General features: G+C 46.1%; 1 protein-coding gene across 1 annotated transcript; it reads right to left on the bottom strand.

Annotated features, from left to right (window-relative positions):
* Positions 1–1986: 1986 nt before the first annotated feature.
* LOC121848892 (uncharacterized protein C3orf85-like) lies at positions 1987–22587 on the bottom strand. The gene is made up of 5 exons (XM_042334372.1): positions 22532–22587; positions 20967–21022; positions 9565–9689; positions 3545–3636; positions 1987–2274 (listed from the first exon to the last, which is right to left on the bottom strand). Exons 2-5 carry the CDS (start codon positions 21019–21021, stop codon positions 2199–2201), a joined length of 348 nt encoding a protein of 115 aa, XP_042190306.1. The 5' UTR covers position 21022; positions 22532–22587; the 3' UTR covers positions 1987–2198.
* Between the last annotated feature and the right edge of the window lie 19 nt (positions 22588–22606).

The raw sequence follows: 22606 nt of genomic DNA on the forward strand, positions 1-22606 counted from the left end.
GGACTATCCACTATCGCAAGCGTGTGGGGGAGAGTGGAAATCAGAAACTATCAGTTTAGGCATAATGGTTGAGACCATGTTCCAAGGGGAGGCGTTCTTCCTCCAGCACATCTGGATAATCTCTAATTGACACTTTCAGAATTTCTAAATGTAAACCACATGCTCGACCCCACAGAGTCTTAAAAACATGTGAACTCCATGGGTACTCCATTCTCCAACACTAACACTTCTTACCATGATGAGCATTTAAACTCTACTCTCCTGAGTGGTTGAACACTGACTCTGTTTTTAGGTACATTTTGAAAATGATTTATGGATACATTAAGAAAATGGCATCGCTCGTATCTGCTAAGAATGTTGAGTTGATTTCAAGAGAGTAGATAGGTACATGAAACAAAATGGCTTGAATGTGGTATGTGAGATAGGGCAGAGTTGTGGGATAGAATGGACAGTTTGGTCTGAGAGATGATACAGACTTGGGCTCAATGGCCTCCTTCGGTGCTGTAAATTTCTATGATCCTAGGTTTATGCAGCTGTTTATTTTTCAAAAACAAGTCAATATAAAAGCGAATATTTTAAAGTCATTCAGTCCATCAAACCCACTACTTCACATCCTCGTACAATGTCCCTTATCATGAATTTCACCCCATCTCACTCTCACCCCTTCCCATATATCTTGGAGCAACATATTGGACAGATATTCTCTGAAACAAAGCTAATCAAGTAAAATAACATCATCCATGCAGAATATCTGATATTCAACCCCGGCATCGCCCCTCTAAAGAGAAGACCCTTCCACCATCAAGCAGGACAGAAATTATTCAGTGCAGGACAGCAGTTAGTTTCAGGTTGTATCTATTCCTGTGTACTGAAGCAGATGCTTATCTAGATTTCTTTTGAAAAAAATAACCAATGAAACATCATTTTTTCCTGCTGCAAGCCTGTTCCACACCTCACTTTTGTAATAAAAAATGCCTTCAATATCTTGTCCCACTTGAGTGTTTTTTTTACAACATTAAATCTATTTCTGGATTTTTGCTTTTATGCCAAAGTCTGAATCAATATCATCTATGTGCCTCATCATTTTACAGATCTGGATGATAACGCTCCTCCTTCAGTATTTTTCTAATGAGAACAAGTGTGTCAGCTTGGCTCAGTTGGTAGCACTCTCGCCTCTGAGTCAGAAGGAAGTTGTGAGTTCAAGCCCCACATCAGAACTTGGAACTAATATAGTCTGTCTAAGCTGACACTTCAATGCAGCGCTGGGCATAAGCTGCATTGTTGTGGGTGCCATCCTTTGGATGAGACATTTAACTGAGGCCCTGTCTGCCTGCTGAGATGGATGTTAAAGATCCCATATTCACCCTGTGTCCTGGTCAACAACCGCCCAACTAAAATTGGTCATTCACTTTGTGGGCTGTTTATGGGCCATTCTGTGTGCCAGTTGGTTGCCACATTCATCTACAAACATATAGTCACCACAGTATATCCTGTGAAGTGCTTTAAGATGTGAAAATCCCTATACCAAATGTAAGGATTATTATTATTAAGATCCACTGTGAGTCGCTTCTCAAACTTACAGCTCCAAGTCCCAGAATCATCCTGGCTGTTTCTCACTGCAACTCTCAAATTCTTTCCAATGTCCTTTTGAAGTTTAGCCCAATAAGAACAACAACAATAAACTTTTGCATTTATATAATGTCTTTCATGTCAGGAGCACGTCCCAAAGTGCTGGATATTTTAATTTATGCAGTAATGTCTTTCAACATATTGTCATGACACCAAAACAGAAAGGTTCAAAGAAAACTGAATGTTGGAAACCTGAAATAAAAAATGAAAATATTTCAAATTCACAGCAGGCCAATCAGTCAGTCAAATCTGAAAGAACAATCCATTTACATTTTGGATTTGCAGTGTTTTCTGTTTTATGTACAAACAAGTGTATGTTTTTTTTGGGGGGAAGGAAATTGTAACAACATACAAATGAAATGTTTAATATTTTATTGCTCAACTTTCTCCAAGACTATTTGAAACCTGGCCCTTTCTCAGGATAGATTTTGGTACAGTTGGAATTCAGTGAGCTATCATTACAACTTTTGTTGCTGCAGATTACAGTACAACAATTGATTAGTATGAGACATCATTGTCCTTTTTAAATTCATTTCAAAATAATGTCTTTCTGTTCTCTTTGTTTTCCTTCACTTGCGTGGGTGATGAGGCTGAAGGTAAGTGCTCATCTGTCTCAGGTAATCCATGTAGGCCCTGATGTGATCCCTATATAAAAAAAATTCAAATAGATTTATTTTAGAATTGTAACAAAATACATGAAAATTGTAGGAATGCACAACTTTTGTATCAAATTATTTTGACCTTTAAGTCTGTCACTAATTGACCTTTTTTTGGGCCTCCATCCTGTTCTTAGAGTGTACATATGTGGGGGTTGTAAGGGGCCAAAAATGCTATAGATTTCAAGTCAATGGGGACAGCAACTAACCTCATCTCCCAACCAGTCTGAAATAAATCACAGTGCAACAAATTCTTTAGAGCAGGTTCTAAATGTTAAGGGTTGTTATGAAGTGATTTAACGTCTCAGAAAATGGACCTGTTCCAAGCCAAATTCTGCATCTTTGGAAAAATGCCATTTCTAGCTTCCCCTGGTGTTACCAGTAAAGGACTGGAAGAATAGAGGGATTTATTTTTAATTTAAAAACTAGGGTCAGCAAGATGTTACTTTTCGAACTTAAAATTCTCTCATATAACTTCTTAACATAACTTCTTAAGCAGTTCTCCTCAGGATACAATGATAAGTCTGCAACCTCTGACCTCTGAAGACAATCATAGCATCACTGGATAATTTCAAAGGGACTGAATACTCACCCTGTGAAATACATTTCACAGACAGAAATGTTGTAAATAAATGCTGTAAATAATATACTTTTGAAATTTTGAAAAAAAATTCCATCATAAATGTCATTTGTGTGAATCTAGCCCCAAATTCTGAAAGATAACACATGGCAGTGTTGGCAAATGGTCAAATAGAAAAGCCTAACTAAATAGAAATTTGTTGAACAATTCCTTAATTGCACATTGCAGTTTGCCTTATTAACCAGCATTTTATTTTCACCCATATCTTTTCAAAGGTTAATAGTCGAGGCTGCTACTCCAGTGCATCGTTGGGGCAGCTGCATTGTTTGAGATGCTATTTGTAGGATGAGATGTTAAACCAATGTATCATCTGCCTGTTCAAGTGAAAGTTAAAAATCCTCTGGCAATATTTGAAACGTGAAGGGAGTTTCGATTGGAGTCTTGGCCAATAATCTTCCATATAAAAATGATCATTGACTTCATAGCTGTGTGCAAATTGGCTGCCATGTTTACTTACAAAATACACAATCACTACACCTTATAGTACAACCTCATGGAGTGCTTTAAGATTTTTCAACAACAAGATAAGGCTTCATATAAAATGCAAAGATTATTATTTCATTATTGTTATCAATTTTATATATTTAAAAACATGAATTATTACTGTTTGGGTACTCACTCTGCAGCAGATGGATCACCAGCGAAAGCAAAAGAACCCAAATCTATATTGTACTGTGCTGTATTTCTCAGGGATGTCCAGTATTCACTTGCCTACAACAACAACACAAGTTTATATAGCATCCTTCCTGCAGGATAATATCCCGGAGCACTTGACAGACTGGGTCGGATTCCAAGCAAAAGAGGAGGAAGAAGTTGACCATCCAAGAGTGGGAGGAGATATAGTTAGAGAACACAAAATGGAAGCAGTGGGTGAAGTAGGTTTGGAACCAGGAGAGTGCAGATCAATGGAGGCAGATGAGGAAGGAAAGGGGATCGAGGAGGATGGAGTGGGTTAGCAATATCAAAAGCAGCAGAGCGGCTGAGGACAAGAAAGCAGAAGAAACTCTGATCGCAGAGAGAATACGATCAATGGCACTATTGATGAAGGCTGTTCTGGTATTATGGGCAGGGTGGAAACCAGATTAGAGAGGTTCAAGCAAGAAGTGAAGTAGCGAAGTTGAATGGCAACAATCAGTTTGGAAAGGAAGAGTTTGGAGGGATTGAGGATAGTTTTTTTTGCAAAGGTGGGAAAATCTTCTGACCTGGTTTTGAGTGGTTTTGAAGGGGAGAGGATAATACAGGAAGAGAGGGACAGGTTAACTGGATAGAGATAAGCAGGGACAGGTTGGATAGTCAGCAACTAGATGGAGAGGGGTTCTAGATTGTTACAGATTAAACAAGTTAACAAATGTGCCCAGTGTTATCAGATACTGAAATGTCATTTAGGCAGCCTGAAAGACCATTTCAGCTTAAAACCAGGAGCACACAGAATTGCAGAAAACCCTTAAATAAATTCACTCTTCAATTGGAATTAGATTTTTCATAGTTCTGAAAAAGAACTGGCTTCCAAATTTAAGACTGAACTTAAATTTGGAATTCTATGATACCTTAAATTTTATAATAAGATAATCTTAAAAACTAATACTATCTTGCATATCATGCCTAGTGTCTGTAAACTGAAGATACATTATGCATCGTCTTCATTTCTGAACGTGCTTAATTGACTAATAAGCTACAAATCAATTGTACTTTAGGTGACTGCTTTGAGTGAGATATAAATTGCACCCTGTGCATCTTCAAAATGGACTCTGTTTTATATTGCCATGCATTAAAAATTAAAGTCGCCAAATTGACTAAACAAAGAAAATATAGATTCAATCAGGATTAATTGTGAATAACACTTGTTTGTGTTTTGTTCCCAGTACAGTGAGAGACAACAACACTAATCATTCCATTGTCGTTCGATGCAAGTTTGCAATATTTGTACCGTAAGAATTCTCTCAGTCTATTATCATGTGTAGCTTCAGGATGTTTGTGATAAATCAGTTGGAGTTTTACTGCTCACCACACAGTCCTCTCCAGCCAAGATGGCCACTCATGGTTGTACTGGGGTGAGGTATAAACTTTGTTTGGAGAACACAATTGTAAAGTGATTCAAGCTAGGATTCTACTGTTGAAACCACCTGGAGTAGGAGATTTTGCCAGCAAATTGATTTGCACTACTGCAGCAGAAAAATAGGCAGCGCAATCTGTTAAAGTCTGGCCCCTTAAATTATTGACTGCCTAAGAATTTTAAAGGAACCACTATTAATGTTATTACAGTGCCCAACTCTCTAATAAAACTAAAAACTGACCAGTGTTCAGTGCCAGTTAGCTCCCAGCAAGAGCAATTGGGAAGTGGTAAGTATAAATCAGGCTTCCCACTCTTAATCAATCCATTGCTGGAAGCAAAGTTACAACAATTGCAGCAGTATAAAGAGAACAATAAACGTGGAACAACATCAGTTTGTTTATTACTAAGTCGGAAATATATTATGTGTAGTCTGGAGGCAGCAGTTTTTCCCTTTAATATAATAATCCATGGTTTGTAGTATTTTGTGCAAAACTACTAAAATGTGTACTTAAACAGCAATAAAGTTGGATTTTAAGAGAACTTTCTATTTTTTCCAAAATGTACATTATGAATCTGATTTTAAAGATAATTCGGCCTATAGAGTTATGAAGATGCCATTGCTTCAGACAAACTGCATTTAATTTCTGTTTGTCTGGTGTTGGAATACCTTATTTAATAATGAGCAACACATCAAGTCGTTTGCTTGCATTTATATTGGGAACCACTGATGGTCTTAAGAATAATCCATCTATAAAAGGTGGCAGCTAAGAATAGTAGAAAGGCAAGCGAGATAAGTTAATTTATTCCATCTGCTCATTTTCTTCACAGAGATTGTTCAATCTGTTGTCCTTTGTCTCCCAACTAAACTATTTAATCCCTAGGAGAAAAGTTCTGATGTTTAACTCTATTCTTCACCCTGCCCCAAGTCAATGTGATAAAACTTCAGAATATCTATATTAACCCACACTGGACACAATTATAATAATAATAATAATAATAATAATCCTTGCATTTGATATAGCGCTTTTCACGTCGGGAGGACGTCCCAAAGCGCTTCACAGAACACACTGTAAAGTAAATTGACTGTATATTTGTGGGCGAACGCGGCAGCCAATTGCGCACAGCAATGTCCAACAAACAGTCGTAGATTGAAAATGACCAATTTAATTATTGTTATTTTTTTTTGGAGGGATTATTATTAGGCGTGTGGAGTAAGGAAACTTGCCCAAGGTTTCGCCCTGACCTGCCTGGAATTGAACTCAGGTCTCTCACTTGCAAAGCGAGTGCTCTAACCACTGAGCTACAGGACTCCACGGACTGTAGCTCAGTGGACTCCAGGACTACAATTCACCTCTAACGCCTCCACTATGGCTCCTTCAAGGTCGCATCTGCCCTATATAGCATTCAATATCACCTTTTACATCTGTTCGTATAACCTTCAACCTATTCCTAAACCACATATTCATCCAACTCAGAACGAGTTTATAAAATGTTCGAGTGGCCATCCTACTAATTTTATCCACATTTTGGGCTGAGCAGGTTACTTCTTTAGCCATCACAGGCACCGTGTGCAAATTGATTGCTACATTTTCCTACAAGTAAATAGTCACTGCACTTCATAGCAAAATTCTATGAAGTGCTTTGAGGCATCGAGAAGACATGATTCGGTGCTACATCAAATCCAAGGATTATTATTATTATTGGACTGATTGTGCATAAATGATATTAAATCAGTGTAGGTCAGAAGATTATTTCCCTGGTGAATACTTTCTTTTGGATCCTTTTTCCTTTCTATGGGGCATAACATTATTAGGTTAATGGATTCATGTTAATTAAGTTAACATGACCCTCTGTTGGAATGTTCAAATCAAGAGTCGTGCTCAAAATGTAGATTTGTTTTTCACTTTTGGATGTACTTAGATCTGCTGTTGATTTCCACCACCGTTATTTCTGTTTGGCACCTTGGGACATCCTCCGAACGTGAAAGGGGCGATATAAATGCAATTTATTGTCATTGTTGTTTGTTGTTTCTATTTCAGATTTCCAGCCACTGCTGTTTTTCAGTTTTTTTCTGGTATACTGCACAATCTGAGCAGGATTAGATTTATTTACATTGAGTAAATTAGCTCATAACAATGATTTCTAATGGGATTCCTTAATCAGTCAATCAAACAGTAACCAGACACTATATCAAATGCAAGTATTCTTAATATTCTTATTATTAAAAATGCACACCAAATCACATTAACTCTGTTCAAAAAGTGGATCACGTTGCATTATATTTCCAGGTTCTTATTAAGGAATCTTGTTAAAAGTTTCCACATGTTAGATCTAAATTCTAAAACATCATTTTAACCAATTATTGAAGGATGGATCTGACTAAACTAACACCTGTGAACACCAATATAATCCATAAGGAGACTAACAACAACAATAACAAAACTACATTTGTAAAGTGCCTTTCACCTCGAGAAGACGTTCCAAGGTGCTGGACAGTCAGTGTTTCGGATCCGAGCAGCACGGTTGAAGAGGAGGGTCTTGAGATGGGTCTTGAAGGAGACAAGGGAGGGGACGACATGGTGGGGCTGCGGGATGCAGTTCCAGAGCGCGGGGACAAAGTGGTAGAAGGCCTGCCTGCCAATGGTGGATGGGCAAGGTGGGGAATGTGAGGCAGGCCAGAGTCCTCTGAGCAGAGGAAGCGAGCAGGATGGTAGGGGGTTAGGAGGTCGCAGGGGTAGGGGGGAGTAAGGCCATAGAGAGCTTTGAAGGTGAGAACCAGGATCTTGAACTGTATCCTCTGTGTGATGGGAAGCCAGTGGAGTTGGGCGAGGTTGGGGGTGATAGGGTTACGGAGCCTGATACAGGAGAGGACACGGACTGCGGAGTTCTGGATGATCTGCAGGCTATGGAAGGAGGAGTTGGGGAGGCAGACAAGCAAGGTGTTTGCATAGCCAAGCCTCAATGTTATGAGTCTCTACGATAGGTTTAAAAGAGTATGTGCTTACATGCATAAACTCCTTTAACCATATTATTGAAAAGCAGCAGTGTATCATATTAACACAATGATTTATTTGATAAAGTAGTCTTTATAGCAAGGGAAATGGAGGAAGAAAAATACATGAGATAAGGGCTTATCCTAGAGATAAAAAATCAACGGTTTGACATTGATAGAACAGACATTTCTTGGTCATTTTAATCTTACCAATGATATCTGTACATCAGTTGCAGAGCGGATCACCATTTTTGATATCACATACAATCCTTACAGGTCACTGCAGCCAACTGCAAGCCCAAACGTCTATCTCATGCCACCAGGAGTTATTATTCAGGCATGTTGTTATCTACTCTATTTAACTATACTCAGGCATTCACCACTAGATTCACTGCTACATTTATGAAAACATGTTTGCCAATCCGTATTGAATAGAGCCAAGCGAGTACATTTTTTCTCACAATAATGTCACATGCAAGTGATGCATTTATATAATTCAATGGATTTATATGTTTCTAAATAAACCAGAAAACATATTGCAAGCTTCCAGATTCATCTATTTCTCAAAGCAAAAATGCAGCAGAAAACCCAAATTCCATGAAGTCTTACTCTCTAAAACCATTTTGTTTCGATTGTGCTGAATTGTGGAAATTTCTTAATCTTAATTTTGAGGCTATTTTATGGAAAGTCAGCTTCCAAATGAAAATATGAATCAAGAAAGTCATTATACAAAAGATGGCATTGGACACATTTATGGCCATCGTTCAAGGTCAAAATGACATTGTTTTTAATTCAGCCAAAGAGCTTGTCCTAATAATCTCTAAGTGAGATTACATTAGCAATGTAATCTCTAAATGAGATTACATTGCTAATTTCTAACATTGTATTGCGAGATACATATGGTTGATACGGGCATAGGTACTTAAATAAGAATTATTTGTATTTCTAGTGCCTAGAGAAAAATGCTTCTGATATTGCTTTACCTTGTGGGAGTTTGTTTTCCACTTGCCCGTACATTTACTGGCCTTTGGTAATTGCACACTAAATTACTCCCACGCTACCAACGATTGATACATTTCCAAAGAAACCAAAACTCACCTCTCTTTGTCTCTTATGATGATTGAGTCAATTCAGGCTAAAATCATCATCAATGGTTTGATTTTATATTTCGGACATTTTTTTAAACATCTGAAGCATTGCCAAAATAATTCAAAATACTTTTTCTTTGTTATTGAACGTAATATCAAACAAATAGCACTGCAAATGTGAGAAAATGATTCTGAATCTTCTATTACCTAGAGCTGCCAGCTTTGGGGAAATGTTATATTTGAGATTTAAAATTAAAAGATTAAAATTGTTAATCCAACATGACTGACAGTTCCATGACTATTATTACTCAATGTGCATAGCTCATTTTGGCAAAATTTTAGACGCTGGAGATAAGACTGGGTATGAGACTAGGAAATGGAATAACAGCAACAACTTGCACTTATATAGCTCCCTTCATGTAGAGTAACGTCTTGAAGCACTTTTCAGAGATGGTGCTGAGCACCTGCGAATATTTAGATCATCCATTTAGATAGAGGTTTCTTACTTGCTCAGCAGCAGTAATGCCCCATACATTATTGGGATGGTTTGGGTCCCAGTACCCAGCCTGTCGTTTGTTTCGGATGAAATTATGTGCTTCTTCTTCAGCCAAAAATGGTGCAGCTGCCACCCCTACAAAAACAACAAAATTACATTTATAGAGCGCCTTTCACGTTGGGAGGATGTCCTAAAGCGCTGGACAGTCAGGGGTCAGGACCCGAGCATGGGGGAGGGGTGGTGTAGGGGTGAGGGAAGGCAGAGAGGTGGGAGGGTGACCGAAGGCACAATCGAAGAGGAGGGTCTTGAGACCGGCCTTGAAGGAGGCAAGGGAGGAAGCGAGGCAAAGGGACTGAGGGATGGAGTTCCAGAGTATGGGGGCAGAGAGGTTGAAAGCCCAGCCACTGATGGTAGGATGGGTCGGGCGGGAGACATGGAGCAGGCTGGAGCCCGCTGAACAGAGGGAGCGGGCAGGTTAGTAGGGAGTCAGCAGGTCAGAGAGGTAGGAGGGGGCAAGGCCATGGATGGCCTTGAAAGTGAGGACAAGGATCTTGAATTCTATCCTCTGGGGGATGGGGAGCCAGTGGAGTCGAGTGAAGGTGGGAATGATAGGGTCACGGAGCCTGGTCCGCGAGAGTCCTGTAGCTCAGTGGTTAGAGCACTCGCTTTGCAAGCGAGAGACCTGAGTTCAATTCCAGGCAGAGGGCGAAACCTTGGGCAAGTTTCCTTACTCCACACGCCTAATAATAATCCCTCCAAAACCAAAAACAATAATAAATTGGTCATTTTCAATCTACGACTGTTTGTGGGACATTGCTGTGCGCAATTGGCTGCCGCGTTCACCCACAAATGTACAGTCTATTCACTTTACAGTGTGTTTTGTTGAAGCGCTTTGGGACGTCCTCCAGACGTGAAAAGCGCTATATGAAATGCAAGGATTATTATTATTATTATTACATGAGCTGCAGATTTTTGGATGATCTGCAGATTGTGAAGGGAAGAGTTCTGAAGGCCGATGAGGAGGGAATTTCCATAATCGAGCCTTGATGTGACAAATGCGTGGGTAAGGGTTTCGGCAGCCTGAGGGGTGAGGCAGTGGAGGAGTCTGGCAATGTTGCGGGGGTGGTAGGCAGTGCCAGTCATGGCGTTGATGTAGTGGGAAAGGACAGTTCAGGGTCAAACAGGACACTCAGGTTCCAGACTGGCTTAGTGCGGTTGAGTGTGCAGCCATAGAGGCTGATGCTGCCAACATCTGAGGTGCGGAGGCGCTGGCGCGAGCCAATCAGGAGGGCCTCGGTCTTGCTGACGTTCAGCTGGAGAAAGTTGTTCATTGTCCAGGACTTGATGTTGGACAGGCAGTCGGTCAGGACGCCAGTAGTCCTGTAGTTGAGAGTAGAGGCAGAGAGATAGAGTTGGGTATCATCCGCATACATGTGGAAATTTATCCCATGTCTGCGGGTGATGTCACCAAGGGGAAGCATGTAGAGGGTGAAAAGGAGGGGACTGAGGACAGAGCCCTGAGGAACGCTGCAAGAAACGGTGTGGGAGCTGGAGGAGAAGCCGTTTGCTGAGACAAAGTGGAGGCTCCTGATGTGAAAGGCGCTATACAAATGTAATCTTGTTGTTGTTGTTGGAGGCGATGTGAGAGGTAGGACCTGAACCAGGAGGTTGAGGTGGGAGGAGAGGAGGTGGAGGAGGATTGAATGGTCCACAGTGTCAAAAGCAGCAGAGAGGTCGAGGAGGACGAGGAGGCAGAGGGAGCCCTGGTCACACATGGTCAGGATGTCATTTATGACCTTGACCAGAGCAGTTTCCGTGCTGTGGGCAGCACAGAAACCCAATTGGAGGGGCTCATGGAGGGAATGGGAGGAGAGGAAAGAACGAAGCTGGGAGATGACGGCTCGCTCAAGTACCTTGGACAGAAAAGGGAGGTTGGAGATGGGCCGGTAGCTGGACAGCTGTGATGGGTCAAGGGAAGGATTCTTCAAGGTGGGGGTGATAGTGGCTGTTTTGAGGGGCGTAGAAACAGTGCCAGATGACAGGGAGAGGTTGATGATGTCGGCGAGTAGTGGGGCAAGGAGGTGGAGCTGGGATTTAAGGAGAGGGGTGGGGATGGGGTCCAGGGAGCAGGTGGTGAGCTTCATGAAGGATATGGTAGTGATGATAGAGGAGGCGGTGACAGGTTCAAAGATGTGGAAGGAGGGATAGGTAGTGGTCTGGATGTAGGGAGGGGTAGGGAGGGGGTGGACGTTGAGAGAGCAGTGGCAGCTGAGCGGATTCCCTCAATTTTGTACTCGAGGAAGTCCAGCATTTTCTTGCAGTGAGAGTCAGAGGAAAGAATCTGGGTGGTGCGGCAGTGAGGGTGGAGGAGCCGGTTGGTGGTGGAGAACAGGAGCCTGGGGTTGCCCTTCACCTCCAGGATTAACCTGGAGTAGAAGGATGATTTGGCCGAGGCGAGAGCAGAGCGGTAGGTCTTGATAAAGTCCAGCCAGATGTGGCAGTGGATCGTTAGGCCGGATTTGAGCCAAGTGCGTTCGGCAGCCCACACCTGGCCCTTGAGCGAGCGGAGGTGGCTGGTGAACTCAGGTGAGGATCAGGATAAGGAGGCAGTTCGTGAGGTGAGGGGGGCAAGGGCGTCGAGTGTGGTGGAGAGGGTGCTGTGGAGAAGAGTAAACACAGAGGATGGGTTGGTGCAAGAGGTGGGCCAGAGGCGGAGGAGTTCAGAGGACTCCAGGGCAGCGGAGAGGGATTGCGGGGAGATCTTCTTCCACGGGCGGTAGGAGATGGTAATAGGTTTGGAGGCAGTGGGGAGAGGGATATAGGAGTCAGGACTCACATCAGTTGTTTAACCTGATAATATGCATTTAGTGTGAACACAGGAGTACAAACATCCAATGGTTGAAAGAAAATCTGTCGCACAATCTTCACTTTAGACTTACTCGAATACAAGCTCAAAAACTTGTCAATTCACTAAACAGCTTTACACTAAGAGTCCAGAATGTCTCCATCTCTGTACAGCAAGTGAGCAAATCACGCATTCATTCTATTTAATCTTCCATATTTGATCTAAGACTGAAGAGAGTGGTTTCGATTTTACAGTGATTTATTTAACAGGCCTTTTATTTTTCATGTAATGAGCTCCATGTTTTGATTGAATTATCATGGATAAGATTAATAATAATATTATTATAATCTGTGTATTTTATATAGTGCCTTATCATTTTGTCAAAATAGGAAGTAAAGTGATGTAAAGTGTAGTGCTTATGCTTAGTGCAGATGAATGCAACTGCCAGTTTGAACAGAGCAATGTCCCCACAAGCAGCTTTAAAATAAATGACCAGTTTCTCCCAGACACTGGAAAAAGCTCCCTTCTCTTTTCAAATAGTGCCATGGGATCTTTAACAACATGTGTCTTTAGCCTCAGCAGGTTTACTGTTTCCAATAGTTAGGGGTATAAATAGAGATATCTGCTTTTTCAATATGGCCAAGATTTTGCTTTTGAGCCATTTATCAGTACAACAAAAGGGCCAAAAATCCAACAAACAGTTGGTAGGCAAAACTATGGTAATATAATGACCTTTGAAATTAATAATAATAATTCTTGCATTTGATATAGCATCTTATCACATCCTTGAGACATCTCAAAGCGCTTCACAGAATATACTGTAAAATGAATTGACTGTATATCTTGTGGGTGAAATGTGGCAGCCAATTGTGCACAGCAGTGTACCACAAACAGTCGTGGATTGAATGAACAACTTATAATTTTTTTTAAGGGATTGTTACCCCCAGAAAAGCGATCCGCCAATCGCCCAACAACCGGGTTCCATCTAACTGCTAGGTAAACAGAACAGAGGCGTGTGGAGTAAAGAAACTTGCCCAAGATTTCGCCCTGCGATGAATTAGACCCAGTTCTCTTGCTTGCAAGGTGAGGGCACATTACAATATTTTCACCATGAGTGCAGCAACTTTCTGAGGGCAAACACTCAACTGTTCCAATAACACACAGGACTACTGTAACACTGCAAAAAGTATACTGCACACAAAAACTAAAAATCATGTTTTCTGCTTTCTGTACAACTACTCTAAAGTTACATGTGTGATAAATATATTTATGTGAAGATATAAAAGTACAAATAAAACTATAATTCACCTAAAATATTTACCTTGACCTTGAGGAAAAAAGGTACCTACTGTCTTTAGATATGTATGTAGCATACTCACCTTTTTGAGTGAAACTATTACAGTAATGTCCAGAATTGTGCTTGTATTAACTTCAATCCAAGGACTGACTACACATAACTTAAAATGCTGGTGGTATTTTAGAATTCTTAATGTGCAGTACTTCTACAGTTATTTGGATCCACCTTTAAATAATTTGCTCCAACAATTATCGGAAACTGCATCTAAATACTTGTAGATTGTATGATGTTATCTCCACTGTTAGTCATTTTTAACCTTATGATGGAACATGATCCAGCATCAGTACTAACAGAAATAGACTTAGGTACCAAGACTGCCTTTTTTATATTGTATTAGATAGTTATGAAATAAACTGACATTTAGAAGTCAACTAACTAAAGTTTTAGTGATTTCATTGTAGCATATAATTTCCTTAATATTTTAATCATCTCATCCAAGCAATAAAAGTATAAAGTACCATAATTTGAGCAAATATTGTGAATTCTGCCAATATCATCAATACTACCTCAGTGCTACATTTGTATAAATACATTGCCAACACACTTAGGCAAACTTCAGAATGTTGCTTTAAAAGTCAATCTGTGAAGAAAAGTGTCTTTGAGAACCTATTTTTTCTTTCAAATGTCAAAAAAAAGGCAAAGTATCGAATTAATAGGACCTTTGCACCCATTCACAGGGCTGCCTTGTATTTCAAAACCAACAACATATTGCTGCTCCTTCAAAATTTTATTTACACACACAACTTGCCAGAGGAATGCTACATTTCCTTCACAATATTTGTGCTGCAATTTGCCTTTCAGAAACATCCTGTTATTGATGTTTCTTAACGTACTGTTTGCAGAATACTGTACTACATCTATCCATCTGTGAGGGTCAACCTGGGACAAGTCAAGAGTCAAGCTGGTGTCTGACCAGGTTGTGGGCATGTCGGGGTGGGGGACGGGGGTTGGGGGAGAACAGTGTTGAGCTGGGATTGTACCAGTGACCATGAGATTCGCATTGTGAAGAGCAATACTTTATCCACTATAAAGAGGAATTGATGGGTCAGTGTTAACATTGGACAGTTGAGCTCACTAAATGTAACTACCTGTCAAATTGAATTTCGATGATTTCAAGCTTTCCTCTTGTAAGTCACGTAAGACCACAAAATGATACTGTATTTCACAATAGGTAGTCTTGAAAGAGATATTTCAGAGGGGACTATTTATAGGTATCTAGTATTTTTACTTTACTGTGAGTTTGCTTTGAGACATCCTCCTGACGTGAAAGACACAATTAAAAGCTTTTATTTTTTAATTGGAAAATGAATTGGTAAGATTATTATACTTCCGTTCTTATTCCGTGGGGAATGAACAATGTGTTTAATTGTCAGCTAACAATCAAGCACAAACGTCAAAACCTATGCAAATAGCACATCCTGTAAAACAAGCTCTGAATGGGATGTCAATGAAATTGGTAGTGACCAAAAAAGAGGCTACCAAGGGGATTTGATAGAGGAATACCACGTAGAATTGAATATTTGTGACAGTTTATAAGGTAGTATTAAAAAACAGTTATAGAGATATTAAGGCTCACTAGACATCAGGTTCTAGTTGCTGCAACAGCGTACTGGGACAAGAAACTTATTTGCATAGATCAAGCAGGTTGTAAAGCCATTTGAATGTATTTACTGCAGATGAAATCCAATTAAATGATTTATTTTTCTGGCAACATTTTTAATACTATTTTGCTTGACAGTATGACAGAGAATGTCAGTATTGTACATGGAACACATGACCTTGTGATGGCAGGTTATGGAAAAATACATGAAATGTGATAACCTTAGATGTTACACAGTGTGATACCTTTCTACATGCCATGTTTGCCCTTTATATGCTTCTTATGAATGCTAACATTGTCTTTCACCAAATGTCTTGACTGGAGAATTTAGCTGTCCAATAAAATGAAGTATAAATGTTGTAATAATAATAATCATTGCCTTTGACATAGTGCCATTCATATTGGGAGGACGTCTACAAACGCCTCGCAGGATAAAGTGCAGTGACTGTATTTTGTAGGCAAATACGACAGCAAAATTTAGTGTGATAATTATCACAATTTTTGCATTATCTAATTTTCCCAAACAACTACAACAACAAAATTACATTTATAGAGCGCCTTTCACGTCAGGAGGACGTCTCAAATCGCTGAACAGACAGGTGTCGGGGCCCGAGCATGGGGGAGGGGTGGTGTAGGGGTGAGGGAGGGCAGAGAGGTGGGAGGGAGACCAAAGGCACGATCGAAGAGAAGGGTCTTGAGACCATCCTTGAAGGAGGCAAGGGAGGAAGCGAGGCAAAGGGACCGTGGGATGGAGTTCCAGAGTGTGGGGGCAGAGAGGCTGAAAGCCCGGCCACCGATGGTAGGGCGGGTTGGACGGGAGACATGGAGCAGACCGGAGCCCGCTGAACGGAGGGAGCGGGCAGGTTGGTAGGGACCACTAGGCAACCATTAACCTCAAAATAAAAATCTGTTGATCCAACTCCAAACGGTCCAAACGGAAGAACATTATGTGTAGAAAAGCATGAACTGTCATGAAATACTTTGCGAACATAGATGCTAAAAAATATGAATACCGTGTATTCAGTTTATATCCAATGTGAAATGATGCATAGATATTATTGAACAGTGCCTTGGGACGTCCTCCCGACATGAAAGGCGCTATACAGATGTACTCTTGTTGTTGTTGTTGTTGATTGCTTGACGTTTTACACTTGTAGGATGAGCAGCGACGCCGACCGAATTTTATACGTCATGTTAACCTTTTAATTGAGTGTTGCCTCCCTTGAACCTCCTCCCCCACCTACCCTCCACCCTCCCCAAGCCCGACCACCTGCTCGGGTGCGAAACACTGATTGCCAGCGCCTTGGGACATGAAAGGTGCTATGCAAATGTAATTTTGTTGTTGCTGTTGTTAAGCAGAATCTCCCCCTACCAGTCACTCACTAATGTGGAGTCCTGTAGAGAATTGGTTAGAGCACTTGCCTCGCAAGCGAGAGGACCTGGGTTCAATTACCGGGCAAGGTGAAACGTTAGCAAGTTTTCTTACTCCACACGCCTCTGTTTACCTAGCAATAAAGGGAACCCAGTTATTAGTCGATTGGTGGATCGCTTTTCCGGGAGTACTAATTCCTTCAAAAAATAATAAAAAAAATAATTTGGTTATTCAATCCATAACTGTTTGTGGGACACTGTTGTGCACAATTGGCTGCCGCATTTCGCCCACAAAATATACAGTCAATTCACTTTACAGTATATCCTGTGAAGCACTTTGTTACGGCTCAAAGACGTGATAAGGTGCTGTATGAAATGCAAGGATTATTATTACTATGATTATTCGATCCCACTGTTAACAGAAACTTGTACACAGAGCATATAAATATATACACTTTTCAATACTGACAAACACGGGATATCTCAAAATTATTTCCAGGTAATGAGCAAACCTGAAGAAAATTAACTGAACACTTTTGTAGTAAAGAATTAGATTGTATTAGACCTTGTGGCATAAAGGGAAATTGCACTCTCGTTAAGTCCTGAGTGTGAGCAATTAATTTTTTAGCCAATGTCATGCATTGGATCTGAAATAAAACGTTATCTTTAAAAGAAAGTGACGATGCTGAAAAACGTCCTGGTGTGTTTTTGGCTGAGGTCAAATGCAACCGATCAAGAAGGAAAGCCAGAGAGAAAAGATTGCAACTGACAGCCAGCAAAGTGCTGCGGGAGCAGAGCTGACAGTCACTGGGAGCTGAGCAGGGCTGACAGTCACTGGGAGCTGAGCAGAGCTGACAGTCACTGGGAGCTGAGCTGGGCTGACAGTCACTGGGAGCTGAGCTGAGCTGACAGTCACTGGGAGCTGAGCTGGGCTGACAGTCACTGGGAGCTGGGCTGGGCTGACAGTCACTGGGAGCTGAGCTGACAGTCACTGGGAGCTGAGCTGGGCTGACAGTCACTGGGAGCTGAGCTGGGCTGACAGTCACTGGGAGCTGAGCTGGGCTGACAGTCACTGGGAGCTGAGCTGAGCTGGGCTGACAGTCACTGGGAGCTGAGCTGAGCTGGGCTGACAGTCACTGGGAGCTGAGCTGGGCTGACAGTCACTGGGAGCTGAGCTGGGCTGACAGTCACTGGGAGCTGAGCTGGGCTGACAGTCACTGGGAGCTGAGCTGAGCTGGGCTGACAGTCACTGGGAGCTGAGCTGAGCTGACAGTCACTGGGAGCTGAGCTGGGCTGACAGTCACTGGGAGCTGAGCTGGGCTGACAGTCACTGGGAGCTGAGCTGAGCTGGGCTGACAGTCACTGGGAGCTGAGCTGAGCTGAGCTGACAGTCACTGGGAGCTGAGCTGGGCTGACAGTCACTGGGAGCTGAGCAGAGCTGACAGTCACTGGGAGCTGAGCTGGGCTGACAGTCACTGGGAGCTGAGCTGGGCTGGGCTGACAGTCACTGGGAGCTGAGCTGGGCTGACAGTCACTGGGAGCTGAGCTGGGCTGAGCTGACAGTCACTGGGAGCTGAGCTGGGCTGACAGTCACTGGGAGCTGAGCTGAGCTGACAGTCACTGGGAGCTGAGCTGGGCTGACAGTCACTGGGAGCTGAGCTGGGCTGACAGTCAATGGGAGCTGGGCTGGGCTGGGCTGACAGTCACTGGGAGCTGAGTTGGGCTGAGCTGACAGTCACTGGGAGCTGAGCTGAGCTGACAGTCACTGGGAGCTGAGCTGGGCTGACAGTCACTGGGAGCTGAGCTGGGCTGGGCTGACAGTCACTGGGAGCTGAGCTGAGCTGACAGTCACTGGGAGCTGAGCTGGGCTGACAGTCACTGGGAGCTGAGCTGACAGTCACTGGGAGCTGAGCTGGGCTGACAGTCACTGGGAGCTGAGCTGAGCTGACAGTCACTGGGAGCTGAGCTGGGCTGACAGTCACTGGGAGCTGAGCTGGGCTGACAGTCACTGGGAGCTGAGCTGGGCTGAGCTGACAGTCACTGGGAGCTGAGCTGAGCTGACAGTCACTGGGAGCTGAGCTGGGCTGACAGTCACTGGGAGCTGAGCTGGGCTGACAGTCACTGGGAGCTGAGCTGGGCTGACAGTCACTGGGAGCTGAGCTGGGCTGACAGTCACTGGGAGCTGAGCTGGGCTGAGCTGACAGTCACTGGGAGCTGAGCTGAGCTGACAGTCACTGGGAGCTGAGCTGGGCTGGGCTGACAGTCACTGGGAGCTGGGCTGGGCTGACAGTCACTGGGAGCTGAGCTGGGCTGACAGTCACTGGGAGCTGAGCTGACAGTCACTGGGAGCTGAGCTGGGCTGACAGTCACTGGGAGCTGAGCTGGGCTGAGCTGACAGTCACTGGGAGCTGAGCTGAGCTGACAGTCACTGGGAGCTGGGCTGAGCTGAGCTGACAGTCACTGGGAGCTGAGCTGAGCTGACAGTCACTGGGAGCTGAGCTGGGCTGACAGTCACTGGGAGCTGAGCTGGGCTGGGCTGACAGTCACTGGGAGCTGAGCTGAGCTGAGCTGACAGTCACTGGGAGCTGAGCTGGGCTGACAGTCACTGGGAGCTGAGCTGGGCTGACAGTCACTGGGAGCTGAGCTGGGCTGACAGTCACTGGGAGCTGAGCTGGGCTGAGCTGACAGTCACTGGGAGCTGAGCTGAGCTGACAGTCACTGGGAGCTGAGCTGGGCTGAGCTGAGCTGGGCTGACAGTCACTGGGAGCTGAGCTGGGCTGACAGTCACTGGGAGCTGAGCTGGGCTGACAGTCACTGGGAGCTGAGCTGGGCTGGGCTGACAGTCACTGGGAGCTGAGCTGAGCTGACAGTCACTGGGAGCTGAGCTGAGCTGAGCTGACAGTCACTGGGAGCTGAGCTGAGCTGACAGTCACTGGGAGCTGGGCTGGGCTGACAGTCACTGGGAGCTGAGCTGGGCTGACAGTCACTGGGAGCTGAGCTGGGCTGACAGTCACTGGGAGCTGGGCTGGGCTGACAGTCACTGGGAGCTGGGCTGGGCTGACAGTCACTGGGAGCTGAGCTGAGCTGAGCTGACAGTCACTGGGAGCTGAGCTGAGCTGACAGTCACTGGGAGCTGAGCTGGGCTGGGCTGACAGTCACTGGGAGCTGAGCTGGGCTGGGCTGACAGTCACTGGGAGCTGAGCTGGGCTGACAGTCACTGGGAGCTGGGCTGGGCTGACAGTCACTGGGAGCTGGGCTGGGCTGACAGTCACTGGGAGCTGAGCTGAGCTGAGCTGACAGTCACTGGGAGCTGAGCTGAGCTGACAGTCACTGGGAGCTGAGCTGGGCTGGGCTGACAGTCACTGGGAGCTGAGCTGGGCTGGGCTGACAGTCACTGGGAGCTGGGCTGGGCTGACAGTCACTGGGAGCTGAGCTGGGCTGGGCTGACAGTCACTGGGAGCTGAGCTGGGCTGACAGTCACTGGGAGCTGAGCTGGGCTGACAGTCACTGGGAGCTGAGTTGGGCTGAGCTGACAGTCACTGGGAGCTGAGCTGAGCTGACAGTCACTGGGAGCTGAGCTGGGCTGACAGTCACTGGGAGCTGAGCTGGGCTGAGCTGAGCTGAGCTGACAGTCACTGGGAGCTGAGCTGGGCTGAGCTGACAGTCACTGGGAGCTGAGCTGGGCTGACAGTCACTGGGAGCTGAGCAGAGCTGACAGTCACTGGGAGCTGAGCTGAGCTGACAGTCACTGGGAGCTGAGCAGAGCTGACAGTCACTGGGAGCTGAGCTGGGCTGACAGTCACTGGGAGCTGAGCTGGGCTGAGCTGAGCTGGGCTGGGCTGACAGTCACTGGGAGCTGGGCTGGGCTGAGCTGGGCTGGGCTGACAGTCACTGGGAGCTGGGCTGGGCTGAGCTGGGCTGGGCTGACAGTCACTGGGAGCTGGGCCGGGCTGGGCTGAGCTGAGCTGGGCTGACAGTCACTGGGAGCTGAGCTGGGCTGAGCTGAGCTGAGCTGAGCTGGGCTGGGCCGGGCCGAGCTGGGCTGGGCCGGGCTGAGCTGGGCTGAGCCGGGCCGAGCTGGGCTGAGCTGGGCTGGGCTGGGCCGGGCCGGGCCGAGCTGGGCTGAGCTGGGCTGAGCCGGGCCGGGGAGGGACTGTCTTGTCCAGAGTCCTGTCTGACAGCGAGTTGGGAGCGGGTTTGATGCGGTGACCAGAGACAGCGCAGCCTTTAATATCTTACCGTAGACGATCAGAGCCGCGAACAGCAGCAGCGCCCGGACAGCGGCGGAGCTCATACTGTGAAAAAACACCATCCGTTCAGTTAGTTTTCATCCTTTTGCTGGAAGTGGATTTGAGCGCATCCGACCGAGATTTCCCTGGTACAGGGGGTACAGGGGGTACAGGGGGGGTACAGGGGGGGTACAGCGGGGGTACAGGGGGGGGTACAGGGGGGGTACAGGGGGTACAGGGGGGGTACAGGGGGGGTACAGGGGGTACAGGGGGGGGGTACAGGGGGAGAGGGGGTACAGGGGGGTACAGGGGGGTACAGGGGGAGAGGGGGTACAGGGGGAGAGGGGGTACAGGGGGAGAGGGGGTACAGGGGGAGAGGGGGTACAGGGGGAGGGGGTACAGGGGGAGAGGGGGTACAGGGGGAGAGGGGGTACAGGGGAGAGGGTGTACAGGGGGAGAGGGGTACAGGGGGGTACAGGGGGGTACAGGGGGAGAGGGGTACAGGGGGAGAGGGGGTAGGGGTACAGGGGGAGAGGGGGTACAGGGGGGGTACAGGGGGAGGGGAAGGGGGTACAGGGGGAGAGGGGTACAGGGGGGAGGGGGTACAGGGGGAGAGTGGGTTTAGGGGGAGATGGGGTACAGGGGGAGAGGGGGTACAGGGGGAGAGGGGGTACAGGGGGAGAGGGGGTACAGGGGGTACAGGGGGAGAGGGGTACAGGGGGAGGGGGGTACAGGGGGTACAGGGGGAGAGGGGGTACAGGGGGTACAGGGGGAGGGGGTACAGGGGGAGAGGGGGTACAGGGGGTACAGGGGGAAGGGGGTACAGGGGGAGAGGGGGTACAGGGGGGGTCTCACTTGGGCAGTGTAGGTCTGTGTCAGGTTCACTGCAGTTCGGCTCCTTTTTAAAGCGCACAACGAGCAGCGCTTCTCATCCCAGACACTGGCGGCCCCTCAGGAGCCCCCACACCCCTCCCCGACCTCTGCCAGTAACTCCCCCCCCCCCCGCCCACAGAACCACCGAGAAGGTTCCCCCGGGCCCCCGGGCCCCCAGGCTCCCCGGCCTCCCGGGCCCCCCGGCCCCCGGCCCCCCGGCCCCCGGGCCCCCCCGGCCCCCGGGCCCCCCGGCCCCCCGGGCCCCCCAGGCCCCCCGGGCATCTCATTCCTGTCAAAGCTTCTCTGTTTCCAGCTGAGGGCAGTGGAGGAGGCGCCGTCGCAGCGCTTCTCCGGAGTGACCCTCTCCTGGTAACGTTTGAGGGTCTGGGACTGCACCCCCACCTGCCACAGGCCTTATATAAACGCAAGTTGTTGTTGTTGCTGCTGCTGCTGTTGTTGTTGTTCACTTGACAGGAGCGAGGTGGGGGGGGGGGGGGGTCGGGGGGGGGGGGGTCGGGGTGGGGTGGGGGGGGGGTCGGGGTGGGGGGGTTGGGGGGTCGGGGTGGGGGGGGGGGGGTCGGGGGGGGGGGGGGTCGGGGTGGGGGGGGGGTCGGGGTGGGGGGGTGGGGGGGGTCGGGGTGGGGGGGGGGGGGTCGGGGGGGGATTCAAAACTGAAGAAATTATAAGGTGTCGGTTTCTAACCCGATGGTTTCAGGATAGCGAACGGCCCACCAGACGTGCTGTGTATCAGTCCCCTCATGCTGAAGTCCATTTAAT

This window comes from Callorhinchus milii, unplaced genomic scaffold, assembly GCF_018977255.1.
Source record: "Callorhinchus milii isolate IMCB2004 unplaced genomic scaffold, IMCB_Cmil_1.0 Scaffold4, whole genome shotgun sequence".
Classification (NCBI taxonomy): Eukaryota; Metazoa; Chordata; class Chondrichthyes; order Chimaeriformes; family Callorhinchidae; genus Callorhinchus; species Callorhinchus milii.